Source organism: Crotalus tigris, unplaced genomic scaffold, assembly GCF_016545835.1.
Source record: "Crotalus tigris isolate CLP2741 ecotype Arizona unplaced genomic scaffold, ASM1654583v1 scf7180000017735.2152567, whole genome shotgun sequence".
Lineage (NCBI taxonomy): Eukaryota > Metazoa > Chordata > Lepidosauria > Squamata > Viperidae > Crotalus > Crotalus tigris.
Window position 1 is genome coordinate 1,471,568 of NW_024096601.1, and position 12,606 is coordinate 1,484,173.

Genomic DNA, 12,606 nt, shown 5'->3' on the forward strand with positions numbered 1-12,606 from the left:
GCTTTGTGTTTTAGAGATTTTTTTAATATTTTTGCAATAATAATAATAATAATAATGCTTATTTATTTATAACCAGTTTTTAACCCTGTTGCAGGCCACCCAAAGTATTCTGTGAGACAGGCAGCTATATAAAATTAGATATAAATAAGGCTCTCCTTCTTTCCTTTTGTTCTGTAAACTTCTCATTTCTCTTTTTTTCAGGATTTCATCAAGTCCATCCAGCCACAAATCTCCTTGGTCTTTGACTGATGAATGCTCACATCTATGGTTACATCATAACAGCCAACATGTGCTGCAAAAATCACATTTTCAGCTATCACTACAGCACCATCTGCTGCTCGCTGTAAGGGTTTTATGGTATTAGTAAATTACAATGAAACTAAGTTGATGGTACTCATACTACCAATATCCTGAAATAAATAATGTTAATTTATTATAATGTATATGTACTGGATGTCATGCCTTAAGCCACTGAGTTATATATGACTAGTAGCACGGAAGCATTTGCCATAAATAAATTAGCAAACCTACAACCAGCCTCCAATGTCATAATCAAGGCTCCTTATAATACATTTATTAATAACTGCATTAAGCAATCAAGGGAACTTCACCATTTACTAAGCTGTCCATTTAATCTCAACAGGCTTCATTTCCACCAAATAACACTTTTATTGCATTAAGTAGACAACCTTGCAATTCCGTATTCATGCAACTTATCCCATCATTCCTGCTTACTTTCATATGCGTTATCTAAATCAATTAATGTACAATTAACTTTCTTCCTTTGCATTGATTTCTCAATGCCCTGGTCAAGAGCAAAAAAACTGCACCGTCCTTCCCAAATTCTGCACACTGTGGTCTATTGTAAGTCTTCAGTTTTTGTTGTTTTCAGCAGAATTATGACAAACTCTGTCCCAGACACACTAAATATCCCCTCTAGTTTGTGCATTCCCTGTTGCTCCCTTCCCTGTGTGCACAATGACATTAAGCAACAAACCAATTATCTACTGTGCTTAGCTAGTTTAGCATAGCGGTTAAAACATTAGGTTAGAATAGGGATCTGCAAACTTGGTCCTTTTATGCCTTGTGGACTTCAACTCCCAGAATTCCTCAACCAGGGCATGCTGGCTGAGGAATTCTGGGAGTTGAAGTCCACAAGTCATAAAAGGGCCAGGTTTGAAGACCCCTTGGTTAGAACCTGGGAAACTTAAGTTCTAATCCTGTTTAGGAACAAGGCCAACTGGTGACCTTGGGCCAGTCACTTTCTCTCAGCCCTAGGAAGGAGGCAATGGCAAACCACTTCTGAAAAACCTTGCCAAGGAAACTGCAGGGACCTGCCCAGACAGTTGCCAGCCTCAAGACAAGAGTTGAAGGAACCAAAATAATAAACTTGGCTAGTACTGCAAGGTCTTTATTATCAGCCATAATTAAGAATTACACATTGACTTCTAATCATTCTATAGCACTGTTTCCCAACCTTAGCAACTTTTAAAATGTGTGGACTTCAACTCCCAGAATACCCCTGCCAGCTATGCTGGTTGAGCTTTGAAGTCCTCATATCTTAAAGTTGCCAAGGTTGAAAAACAGTGTCCTATAGCAGTGGTGGTGAACCTATGGCACGGGTGCCAGAGGCGGCACTCAGAGCCCTCTGTGGGCATCTGCGCCATCGCCCCAGTCCTAGGCCTTCAGCTGGGTTTTATAAAACCTTTTCGTTTTAGACCTCCACCGCCAAGTGCAAAAAAAAAAAAAAAAAAGGTTCAATCAGTCAATTTCAACTTCTCACGGAAAAAAAAAGATCTTGCAAAGTTGGAATTGATTGATTGAACTTTTTAGTCCCACCCAGTCTGCCGTTACCACCACAGCCACGCCCACCCAATGGGCCATGCCCACCCAATGGGCCATGCCCACCCAGCACCCAACGATGCGTAAGTGGGTTTTGGGTTGCAGTTTAGGCACTCGGCCTCTAAAAGGTTTGCCATCACTGTCCTATAGTCTGGAATAACTGCACATTTTATCTCCTGGAGTAGAAACTGAACTGAACACTGTATTTCAAGGTTTTCTGCAAATTTTCTTGAGCCTCAAAACCTTAGAATTAAGTCACCAGATTTTGTTCTTACAACACTAGATTACTTAGCAAGAGGGGAGAGCAGGAAGTTATTACAAGCAATTGCAAAGGAAATACTTTCCCGTTTATATCAAGACTCAGTCCAGCTGCTGAATCATCACTAATGTCCGTGCCATTAACAACATATTGATGGGGAGAAAAAAGCAGTGGGCCAGCCATTTAACCTTAGTTCCCCAACTACGAAATGGACAGTCAAGATTTTGGAATTCAAAATCCTCTCCAATTCTGGATTTTTATTTTTTTTAAATTACAAGGGCTTTATATTACACTCATATAACAAGTGCTCTCTTACACATATACATACAGGTAATCCTCGTTTAGTTACAACAGGGACTGGCCAGTTGGTTGTTAAGTGAAGCAGTCACTAAGTGAAACCACAGCTTGGTTACAACCCAATTTCAGCTTTCTTTTGCTTTGCATATCTGCAAAGATTATAAATGCCAGGATTGGCCATAAAACTTTTTTTTCATCCTCTTTGTAATTGCAAATGGTTACTAAAAGAGGCAGTCAGTGAATGAGGATTATCTGTATACATATTTTCATTTATTCTTTTTTCTGGGATTAAAGTCTCTATATCAGATGAAACCAGTTGTACTATATGAAATCTGACTCAGTAATAAATTTATAGTTCCTACTCCCTAGTAAAGAACTCAAAGGTGCATATGCTGATGGTCTTTCCTTGAAAATCTTCTAGATATAATTTATTTTAAAAATTGTTACCTCTAGTTTTTTTTTAAGCTACGGAAGGGGAGCTCATGGAATTTCTCAGGCTGCTATTAAAACTTGCTCAAGCAGAGAAAGTAAAATAGATTGTAAACGTCTGGAATTAATCTGAAGCAGGCTTTTTTGGCTTCATGAAAACAAATGTAATATTACTGCAGATATGCATTTCCCCATATGGTTTAGTTGCAACCTATCACGAGGCAGAAAAATGGACAACCAGATTTTGCTGCTGTCCCGACTTAAAAAGCAACAGCTGTTCTTAGCAGAAAATCCGGCAACTCCCTCCGCCTCCTTATCTTCAAAATCTTATAATGGCCTTGGAGTGTATTTTGGGAATAAAGATTGTTCCTGGGACAGCTCCCATTTTTTAAGGCTATCTCAACCTCACATTATAGAGGCATCAGGCTTCCCATGCAAGGGAGGGTAAAATGCAAACAGACCATTTGAAACAAAAACTCTCTATCTTTCACACTCCATTATTTGAAAAAAATAATAATAATTACAAAAGGCCCAAATTAACAGAGAGGAAATTAAGTTGCAAGAATAAAATTTGGGACAAGCCTTTTGCACTGGTGGGAAAAATCAGGCACACGCCTTGACTTCCGGTCTGGAACCAATGGTAGTTAAGTTGGAACCAATGGTAGTTTAGGCAGGAGCTGACATGTTGGTTCTCCTGGCTGCAGAGAGAGAGAAAGAGAAGGCTTCCAACTCAATATTAATGGTGCTGGTTAGCAGTGGCGAGGGATAAATTCATACCATTTTGGAAAAATAAGCTGCAAAACAGGAGTGTCCAACCTTGTCAACTTTTAAGACTTGTGGACGTCAATTCCCAGAATTCCATGCTTCCCATGAAGTCCACATACTGGTTGGGGAATTCTGGGAGTTGAGGTCCACAAGTCTGAAAAGTGGCCAAAAGTCTCAGACTTATGTTAAAAATGGAGCTATTACTTCCTTCTGGCCCAGGGTAACACCCAGAATTTCCAGGGGGTCAAAGGAGGCTTGAGAACCCCACAAGGGCAGCTTTTGAAGGCCTCTGCACCCCAAAATAACTGGAGGAAGACTCTCCTCACCGCAAATGGTGGACTTACTTGCAAGGGAAGTTCTAGAATACCCCCCCCTCGCTGAGGCTAAAGCAAAAAAAAAAAAAGGTTCTTTAGAAATAGAAAATGGCAGAAAACAAATTATGGGGCAACGGGTTAAGAAAAGCGGAGGGAAGCACCAGCCAGGTGGAAACCCAGATATATTTGGGGGGAGGCAGAACCATGCACATTTATTTATTCAGGCGTGTGGCTCCCCTATTAATGCATTAATAATATGCACGGTTTGGCATACGCAAGCCCGGAATCCCGAAAGGGGGAAAAAAAAACCCAACCCGGTTTAAAGCTAACACGAGCCATTTCGTTACAACTAAACCGGGGTCGGTTTAGTCAATTAGGCAGCTGCCTAACAGAGCAACAGATAGCCGGGTGGGAAGGGACCTTGAGGGGTCTTCTAGTCCAACCCCCACTCAAGCAGGAGACCCTGCACCAGGGCTGAAATTCCGTGCAGGGAAGCGGGCAGCCGAAAGGAGACCCAGAACGCGTTCCCGACACGTGTCGGGAAGGGAAGCAACCTTAGGGCCAACCCTGGAGGACCTTTGCAGGAATCTCTTCCCCTCCTTCTCCTCCCCCACCGACTCTCCCAAGGGAAGCGCTCCCGTGCAAACAACCAGAAAGGAATAATAAATAAATAAATAAAAGACACGCGTTTCTGCTACGAGACGTGAGAAGCCCCGCTCGTGGGGCGCGCGAGAGAGGGAGGGAGGTAGACTCGTGTTGCAGGCCAGCCAGCAAACCAGCCTTCGAAGGGAGCCCTACACCCGGGCAGGGGCACAGCCCGGCGCACCTTCTTCCCACGTGCGCGGAGGCTCCCCTCGCCTCGACTCACCGGGGGCGGGAAAGCCATGTCGAGTCGATGCTTCGGAAATCCCGTACGAGCGCTGGGCGCGGGAGACTTATAGCCGCGTCCCCCCCCCCGTCGCCGCTTCCCTCCCTGGGGGGCGGGCGCAGCGCGAGGCGCAAAGGCACCACGCCCGGGCGTCAGGCGGCGAGGATGCCTCGCGCGCGCCTCTCCGGCTTTGCAAACGCTCCGTGGGCGCCTTCCTTTCCTTCTCTTTTCCCCCCCCCCGGCCCGAGGAAAGGGAGAGGGGGGGGCTTTGCAGCACGTGCACCCCGGGCAGGGGGGGTGGGTTGGATGGGGGACCCTCCGCCGTTTGCAGCGAGCAGGGGAATTAAAAGTTGCGCGCTTGCAAAACGGGCAGGGGGCTTACCCTGCCGGCGTTTCTTTTTCGCCTTTTTTTTTTTTTTTTTTTGCCGCGCACCCTTGCAAACTTTAAAAAGCAAAATATTTTTTTATTTTTTATTTTTAAAGTCGGGAAGGTCTTGATTGTTTGATCGCGGCGTTTTTTTTTAAAAAAAAATAACGTGAAAATGTGTACTTGAGAAGCCAACTGCAGGGGCTTGCTCAGGTGCAAGCGAAGCCGGTGCACTGTTAAAAATATATATGTATATGTGTGTGATATATATTGGTAAAAATGAGACGCCCAGGCATAATTATGAATAAAAGAATTGAATACGATCACCGGGAGGGTTAAAATAAGAATGCTTTACTAAAAATATACTTATACTAAAAAGTTGCCAAGCTTTCGCTGGGGGAACTCCCCAGCATCGTCAGGACTAAAAGGCCATTACAATAAAGGTGGTTTAAGTAGGTTCTAATAACGGCACCTAGACCGTGTTAATGGCCCTGATTGGCCAGCTGATAACCAAGATGTGTCTATAAGGTTATGTTCTTCGGATGCCCTTCCCTATCCCACCACTTGGTTTTAATAACAGTTTTTTTTGTGTGCCTTGTTTTACAAGAGGAGTTGTTTTCTGAAAGAAAGGAACGGGGCGGGGGAGCGCGTTCTATGCTAAGTCGTGGTTTAATTAAATCCTGGTTTGCTGAATAAACCATGGCTATGAATAAACTGATGTGGGTGTGCAGGTAGTTTCGATTCCCAAATAAACACAGTCATTTAGTGCAGTGCACGAAGAACAGATTACAGGCTATGGGCGATTAGGAGAGGCATTTTATCATAGCCCCCCCCTTTTCTGCCCTTTACTTGCTAGATTTAAATGCAAGGCATTTAACCAAATACTAATTGAAGGGAAATCGCATTCTTAGGCAGATGCTGAACTAACAACTAGATAATGACAGATTAAGTGGGAAATGGGAAACTTGAGTAAACAAAGGGTGTCTCCAATTACAGCAAGTTAAATCTGATCTTGGACATGGAGGAACTCTAAACCCAACACCTGAAGCAGGAGCTGCAGAATTTCAATTAATCTCCCCCCCCCCCTTTTTAACTTTTCTTGAGGTGAACTCAAAAATGCTGGCATTTCTTAAAGGCTGCCTAGCTTCAGGATTTTTACCTTTGCAATCTGCAGGCCTTTTGGGCCTGGGAATGAAGCTGCCTTGGAGAACCCGGAGTTTCCAATGGTTATACAGCTCAGTAGTTAAAATGAATAAGCCTCAAGAAGGAAGGCAAATAAATGTGTCCCAGGATCCAATATATTTGAAGGACAAGAAACAATGGTTAGAAACTGACCAAAGAGAGAAGCAACCTGGAATTAAGGAGAAACTTCCCGACAGTGAAGACAATTAATCAGTGGAACAGCTTGCCTCCAGAAATCGTGGAAGCTCCATCACTGGAGATTTTTAAGAGGAGACTGGACAGTCACTTGTCTGAGATGGTGTAGGTTCTCCTGTTTGAGCAGGGGGCTGGACTAGAAGACCTCCAAGGTCTCTTCCAGCTCTATTCTATGGATCCAATTTGGGTCGATCACCGGAACCAGAGGTTTCGGATTTGTGCTGGATCCCATCCTCAGGGAATCTCTATGAGAATGAATAATGATTAAAGCCTGGGAAAACGGTTGTCAGTCAACAGGAGTCTGATTTACAACCAGCTTATCAAGTACTTAGGAGTCAAGGACTTGGCTGCTCAAGGAAGCAACAGCCAACAACCAGCCTGTTACAGGGCAGAGGCGGGCAATTAATTTTCTGCAGAAACCTGGGCTGTTGTGGAACCTACAAGTAATAGATCTGTGAAGTGTGTAGGCATGCATACAGACATACGTAAATTGGAAAACAAAACAAAAGTCGCCTTCAAAATAAAAGCAAAATAGAGGGTATATTGTAAAGCCAATTTGTGACTGAGTAGCTTTTAGTTCTACCATTGTATGAAAGCATTTTTCACTGAAACCATTTTGGATTTCAGTTGTACGAACGCCCAGAACGGAGTTCCGGCACCTTTTTTGGATGGAACCTTGTAGGGTAGGCAAGGCAGTTTGTATGACGTGTGAGAGTTCCGGCGCCTTTTTTTTTTTACACAAAAAACTGCGAAAACCTAAGTCCAACTGAGACAAAGTGCAGACCGGTTTTAAAATATTTAATTCAAGCCCGTCCACTTTACTAGATGCTCTGTTTAAAACAAAGAGACGTGCAACCATCTTTTAATGATCTGCTAAGCCGCAGAAACTGGTCTGAACATTTGCCTAGCTAGCATGAAGCTGACTTCATTTCCCAAACTTGCTCATTTCCTTTCTTTCAGAATTCCTAGAAAGAAAATGCACTCCACAAATTAAATTCCTGTAGTTTTAGCACTTGGTATTATCTTTGCCTCTGCTGTCTTTCAACCGTCGGGTACCGATGTGGTCTTCCCATGTTAAATAAGTTGTGCACGCCTCCAGTCCATAGCAGTTAGGACAAGGGTCTTCAAACTTGGCCCTTTGATGACTTGTGGACTTCAACTCCCAGAATTCCTCGGCCAGGCAGTAAAAGGAAGTTGGCTTAAATCCTGCCTTTCTAAGTAATTTTTTTTTACTACCACCCAAAACAACCAGTAAAGAGAAGCCAAATCTAAGGAGCCATTTTATTGAACCGTCTCTGCTCATAATAAATAGAGCTGTAGAACAGAAGAATGGAAAGGGCAGAGAAGGAATTTACACAACAAAGGCAGTGGAGTCACAGGAATCTTCCCTGTGTTCTAAACACACACAGACCCACACACACACAGACCCACACACTTCTCCAAGCATTGCTTTCCACGTGGACTACAAATGGACTACAATCGCAACCAACAGAAACATTGTAGTGTAGGCTTAGCCAACAGAAGCATTGGCTAAGATGATTGATGTTTCTGGGAGATGGGAGATGGACTCCAATTCCACCTTGATCACTCCTGGGTCAAGGAGTGGATGATGTCTTTCACCAACATGGTACCAATCAACATCTTCTCACTGTTGATGGTTAGCTGGGCTGAGTTGTCTGGTCTCTTCTCCAGCGTGATCAAAATGAGACACCCACCACTCACTGTTTTAGCGGCAAACCTGGCCAGGAGAAAACGCCAAGGAAAAACAGCAACAAAAAGCTTAAGAGTGGCTGCAAATATTGGAATAACGTTCTTAACTAATAGCTTTCTGGATGTGTTGGACGTGAATGTCCATAGGTTCCAAGGTAGAAACCAGCAAGATTAAAAAAGCAGAAGGTGGCTGGAATAAAGAAATTGGGAGTTTTCAAGGTGAGACTGCTCTAAGTCCAGAAAACCTTAGCTATGGACTCAAAGAAATAAACAGACGCGCCCTACATCTTCAAGGGAACTGGACCATTTAGGCACAAAACACTCCAGGATATTTCACCTCTTAAGGTTATCAATGTCCTAGCCAGGAAACTCTTGGTTCAATAGAAGAACAAAAACATGCCTTCAGGGCAAGAATCATTACTCCAAAGAAAAATTATTAAATCCATGGGAAAAGCATATGAACACTATTAATGTCATTTTAACTTACAGGAATCTTTCAGTTCTGTTAAATCGATTTGAATTCATGCAAATTAGGATCCTATCCACTTTTTTTTTTTAGAATGCAGCTCCTGGCACGTTAAAAGATCAGAAAATGCTGCCTAATATTGACGTAGAAGAGCTCAAACTGGACAATTTACTTGAACTGACTCTCTCTCTACCAGAGTGTGACATTAGAATGACTGCTGGCTATAGGTAGCTGTTGTATGCCCTTGCTTTCTTTTTCCCAATGCAGCTGGAACTTAATATGGGAGCAATTATGTGCATAACTGATTCTTACTAAGTAAAATTCGCAACTTGATCTCTTACACAGGTAGTCCTCAACTTATGACTGTAATTGGCTGGCTGTAAGTCAAGGACTACCTATATGTTGTGACTACAGCTCCCACAATGCCAACTGTGAATTCTAAAAATTGGGAAGTACCTAGTGCAGGGGTAGGCAACCTTGGCTTTTATGACTCATGGACTTCAACTCCCAGAATTCCTGAGCCAGCATGGCTCAGCTTGGAAGCCTCTCCCTTTCTCCTTAGCGTGGCTGGCTCAGGAATTCTGGGAGTTGAAGTCCACAAGTCAAAAGAGCCAAGGTTGCCTACCCCTGATCTAGGAGGCTCACCGCTTAGAACAGGAGGACTTAGCAGGGGTAGGCCGCCTCAGCTCTTTTATGACTCGTGGATTTAAACTCCCAGAATTCCTGAGCCAGCATGGCTCAGCTTGGAAACCTCTCCCTTCCCCTCAGCATGTCTGGCTCAGGAATTCTGGGAGTTGAAGTCCACGAGTCATAAAAGAGCCAAGGTTGCCTACCTCTGCCCTAGACCAAACGGCTCTCTTTAGCTCAAAATCTTTAGCAAAATAGTGAGGTGTCCAGATCTCCTTCGAAAAAGAGGATCTGCAAGGGATCCAAGGAATCTCTCCTTTCAAGGAAGGATCCAATAGAGGCGGCCAGGAGGACTAGGAAAAACAGCAGCCATTTCTTCACCTGTACTCTTTGTCCGAACCGCAGGGCACACGGCTCACGTTAGCAGCCGCTGTCACCTTTTGCACAATCACGTGGTCATTCTGACAGGAGTCAGGTAGAGTCAGCTTCTCTGTGATTTCACTCATCCCTGTTAGCTTCCCTGGAGGTTAGAAAAGACAAAAGCAATAACAACTCAAGCAAAGTCGCCTTTCCCCCCCCAGTGCTATTGTAATTTGAATCATCACTTAAGTATATGGCTGTAAGTTGAGGGCTTCCCTGTGAAATTATCTCCCTTCATGGACTAAAATATTTCAAAATGGATGCCATCTTGTGCAGGGATGGGCAACTATGCCAATTTTATGAACCGTGGACTTCAACTCCCAGAATTCCTGAGTCAGCATGGCTGGCTAGAGAATTCTGGGAGTTGAAGTCCATAGGTCGTAAAGTTGCCATTATTGCTCACCCCAGATCATGTCTAAGTCAATCTAGGACTGGGAGGCCTACGTTGAAATCCAACCTTAGCTATGGAAAAGTCATTTTAGGTCAATCGCTGTCCTTAAATCCAACCTTTCCCACAAGGTTGCCGTGATTGGAATAAATCAATCTCTCTTCAGTTTCAAAAGGAAAGACAGATGTAAGTCAAGCAAGCAAACAATTCTAGCTTACTCCTTGCCATGTTATGTGCAGAATCCAAAATGGTGTTTCCCTGTGGTTTAGCTAAATGAAAGTTACTGATTGAGGCTCTCCAAAATGAGTTGGAACCCACTGCAAGCCAAAAGCATGTCTGAATGTGCAAACTCTTGTGGAATGTATTGCTCTCACTGGAGAGTTGTGCATTTTCAGTGCTAACTAAGTGGAGACCCTCAAATGACAGGAACCTTTTTTTAATATCAAGCACCACTTCCAGAATTAGTATTTTTAATGGCCACAAGAACGAGCAACTTCAGAAAATAGGTTAATAGGTTAATTACTGGAGCCCGCTTTGCAGGAACTGGAGGGCTGATCTGGGAGTTGGGTGTGACGTTCTCATGCCAAGAGGTGCTTCATGGGGGCATGCAGAAAGTCTGGTGCTCAACAGCAGCCCAGGAAATGCCAAGGGGCCTGTCCAAGACACAGGAGGCAGGAAGAGGGACTGGGATAGAGGCACAGCAAGGGGCTCAAAACCCAACCCTCATCCCTCCCACAAGGAAGTCTGCTTGTGGCGAGAAGCAGGGTATAAAAGACATGCAGAGGTAGGCAGAGAGAAGGGACAACAATTCTGGAAGCCTTAGACTGGATTCACACAGTCCACTAGGCCAGGGTGTCCAACCATGGCCACTTTAAGGCGGGTAGACTTCCAACTCCCAGCATGGAGAATTCTGGGAATTGAAGTCCACAGGGTCTTATAGTTGCCAAGGTTGAACGCCCCTGCGCTGGGCCATGTTACCTTGATACACCAGAACTGGCTGGATTCAGACATGTTAAAATCCCAAAACAAGCAAACATATTATGGCACAGTATCCTGGGGTGTGCAGTCACACGACCAAACTTTGGGTGCTTGCCAACAGAGCCATATTTACGGCTGCTTGCAGCATCCCACAGTCACGTTTTACGACAGCTTTGCCAATTCCAATCGTTTCTTCCAGTTTTCGGCAAAACTGCACCCAGGGTGGACCACTGGTTTGCTAAGGACAGCATCCAGGTCCTGCTTATCCCAAAGGTGCTTTTTCAAAAGGCAACTGGACCTTGTTTTTCCTCGACGTTTCGCTTCTCATCCAAGAAGCTTCTTCAATTCTGCCTGAGGCAGGAAAGGGTGTCCAAAGGAGAAGCTATCCTCGTTCCAGGAAGAGCGAAAGGGTGGGGTCAGCCTGTTTGGAAAGCGGTGTCTATGCTTAGGGTCAGAGAGGAAGGGAGGCAGGAGAACAGCAGGGCTTTTGGCCAGCAAGGAAGAGAGAGAAAAGAGTGAAGATCAGGGGAAGCACAGCTGGCACTGTGGCCGAAGGAGCAGAGAGATGTAGCATCTGTGGCTGGCACTTACCCACGCCCGTCCTTAACAGATGCTCTATGAAAAAAAAAAAATGGGAGAATGCACAAGGCAGCAGAAGAGAACAGAGCACAACAATTAGCACCAGCAGAGTCCCTACAGCCAAGCAGGGCAGAAGGAGAAGATGAGGAGTCTTGAAGGACATTCTCCTGCTGGGAAAGCAAGCTTCTCTCCCACATCTCTGCTATTCAGGGAAGGGTGATGCCCGGAGTAAATTCAAAAGCAGCTTAGGAGAAAGAGGTGGTGGTGGTGGGTAGCTGGAGGACAGATGGATAGGCCTCAACAAAGAAAGGAGATCTATCTATCGGCGTGTTTGCAGAATATCCGCCAGGCACATAAAAATCAGGCACCACTTCGATGGTGGTCACCATCTTGATCTTTCTGACCACACCCTGCAGACACCTCTACCTCATCTACCTGTTTCTTCGGAGGTCAATTGCCCATGAGATATTCTCCCAAGGAAGTCGGGGCAACTTCAGAGCGGTGAGAAATAAGTCACCCCCATTTCAAGAGATTGGGTTCTGGCACTTGGTCCCAAATGGGCTGCCCACAGGAAGGGTTGATATGAAGCTGGAGCAGGCCATGAAGAATTAAACATGGACCTCCTTTAGCAGCGGTAGTTCTCTAAGCTAGCTTGGGATCCTGCTTATGTGAACTGCCTGGAATCTAGGCCTTACCCTGTTTCTCCTACTCCCAAACTCACTTACCTTGCTCTTTCTTGAATTCGTTTTCGCTCATAAACACTGGAGCCATAAGCTCCCCAACTGGGGATTGGATGGACAGGTAAAACTGACGAGTAGGTGTGCTGGAGACAGAAACACAGCAGCCAAACTGAGCTAGCATTTACAGCAGGGGGTCTTCAAACGTGGCCCTTTTATGACTTGTGGACTTCAACTCCCAGA

At 44.6% G+C, this 12,606-nt stretch overlaps 2 protein-coding genes across 8 annotated transcripts in view; both read right to left on the reverse strand.

The window, feature by feature from the left end:
- The window catches only part of CPEB1 (cytoplasmic polyadenylation element binding protein 1), a 33,180-nt gene extending 28,256 nt beyond the window's left edge, over nt 1–4,924 (reverse strand). The window contains exon 1 of the mRNA XM_039339546.1: nt 4,775–4,924. Within this exon, the coding sequence (XP_039195480.1) occupies nt 4,775–4,792 (18 nt within the window). The 5' untranslated portion in view covers nt 4,793–4,924. The remainder of the gene's footprint in view (nt 1–4,774) is intronic.
- A 2,856-nt stretch (nt 4,925–7,780) lies between these two features.
- The window catches only part of AP3B2 (adaptor related protein complex 3 subunit beta 2), a 41,309-nt gene continuing 36,483 nt past the window's right edge, over nt 7,781–12,606 (reverse strand). For 4 of the 7 annotated variants that reach the window (XM_039339554.1, XM_039339555.1, XM_039339550.1 and 1 more), the window contains 4 exons: nt 12,412–12,509; nt 11,699–11,722; nt 9,703–9,841; nt 7,781–8,256 (listed from right to left, as the gene is read on the reverse strand). In XM_039339554.1, coding sequence (XP_039195488.1) covers nt 8,103–8,256; nt 9,703–9,841; nt 11,699–11,722; nt 12,412–12,509 — 415 coding nt within the window. In that variant the 3' untranslated portion in view covers nt 7,781–8,102. The remainder of the gene's footprint in view (nt 8,257–9,702; nt 9,842–11,698; nt 11,723–12,411; nt 12,510–12,606) is intronic. The other 3 variants (XM_039339557.1, XM_039339556.1, XM_039339551.1) reach the window with 1 other exon arrangement.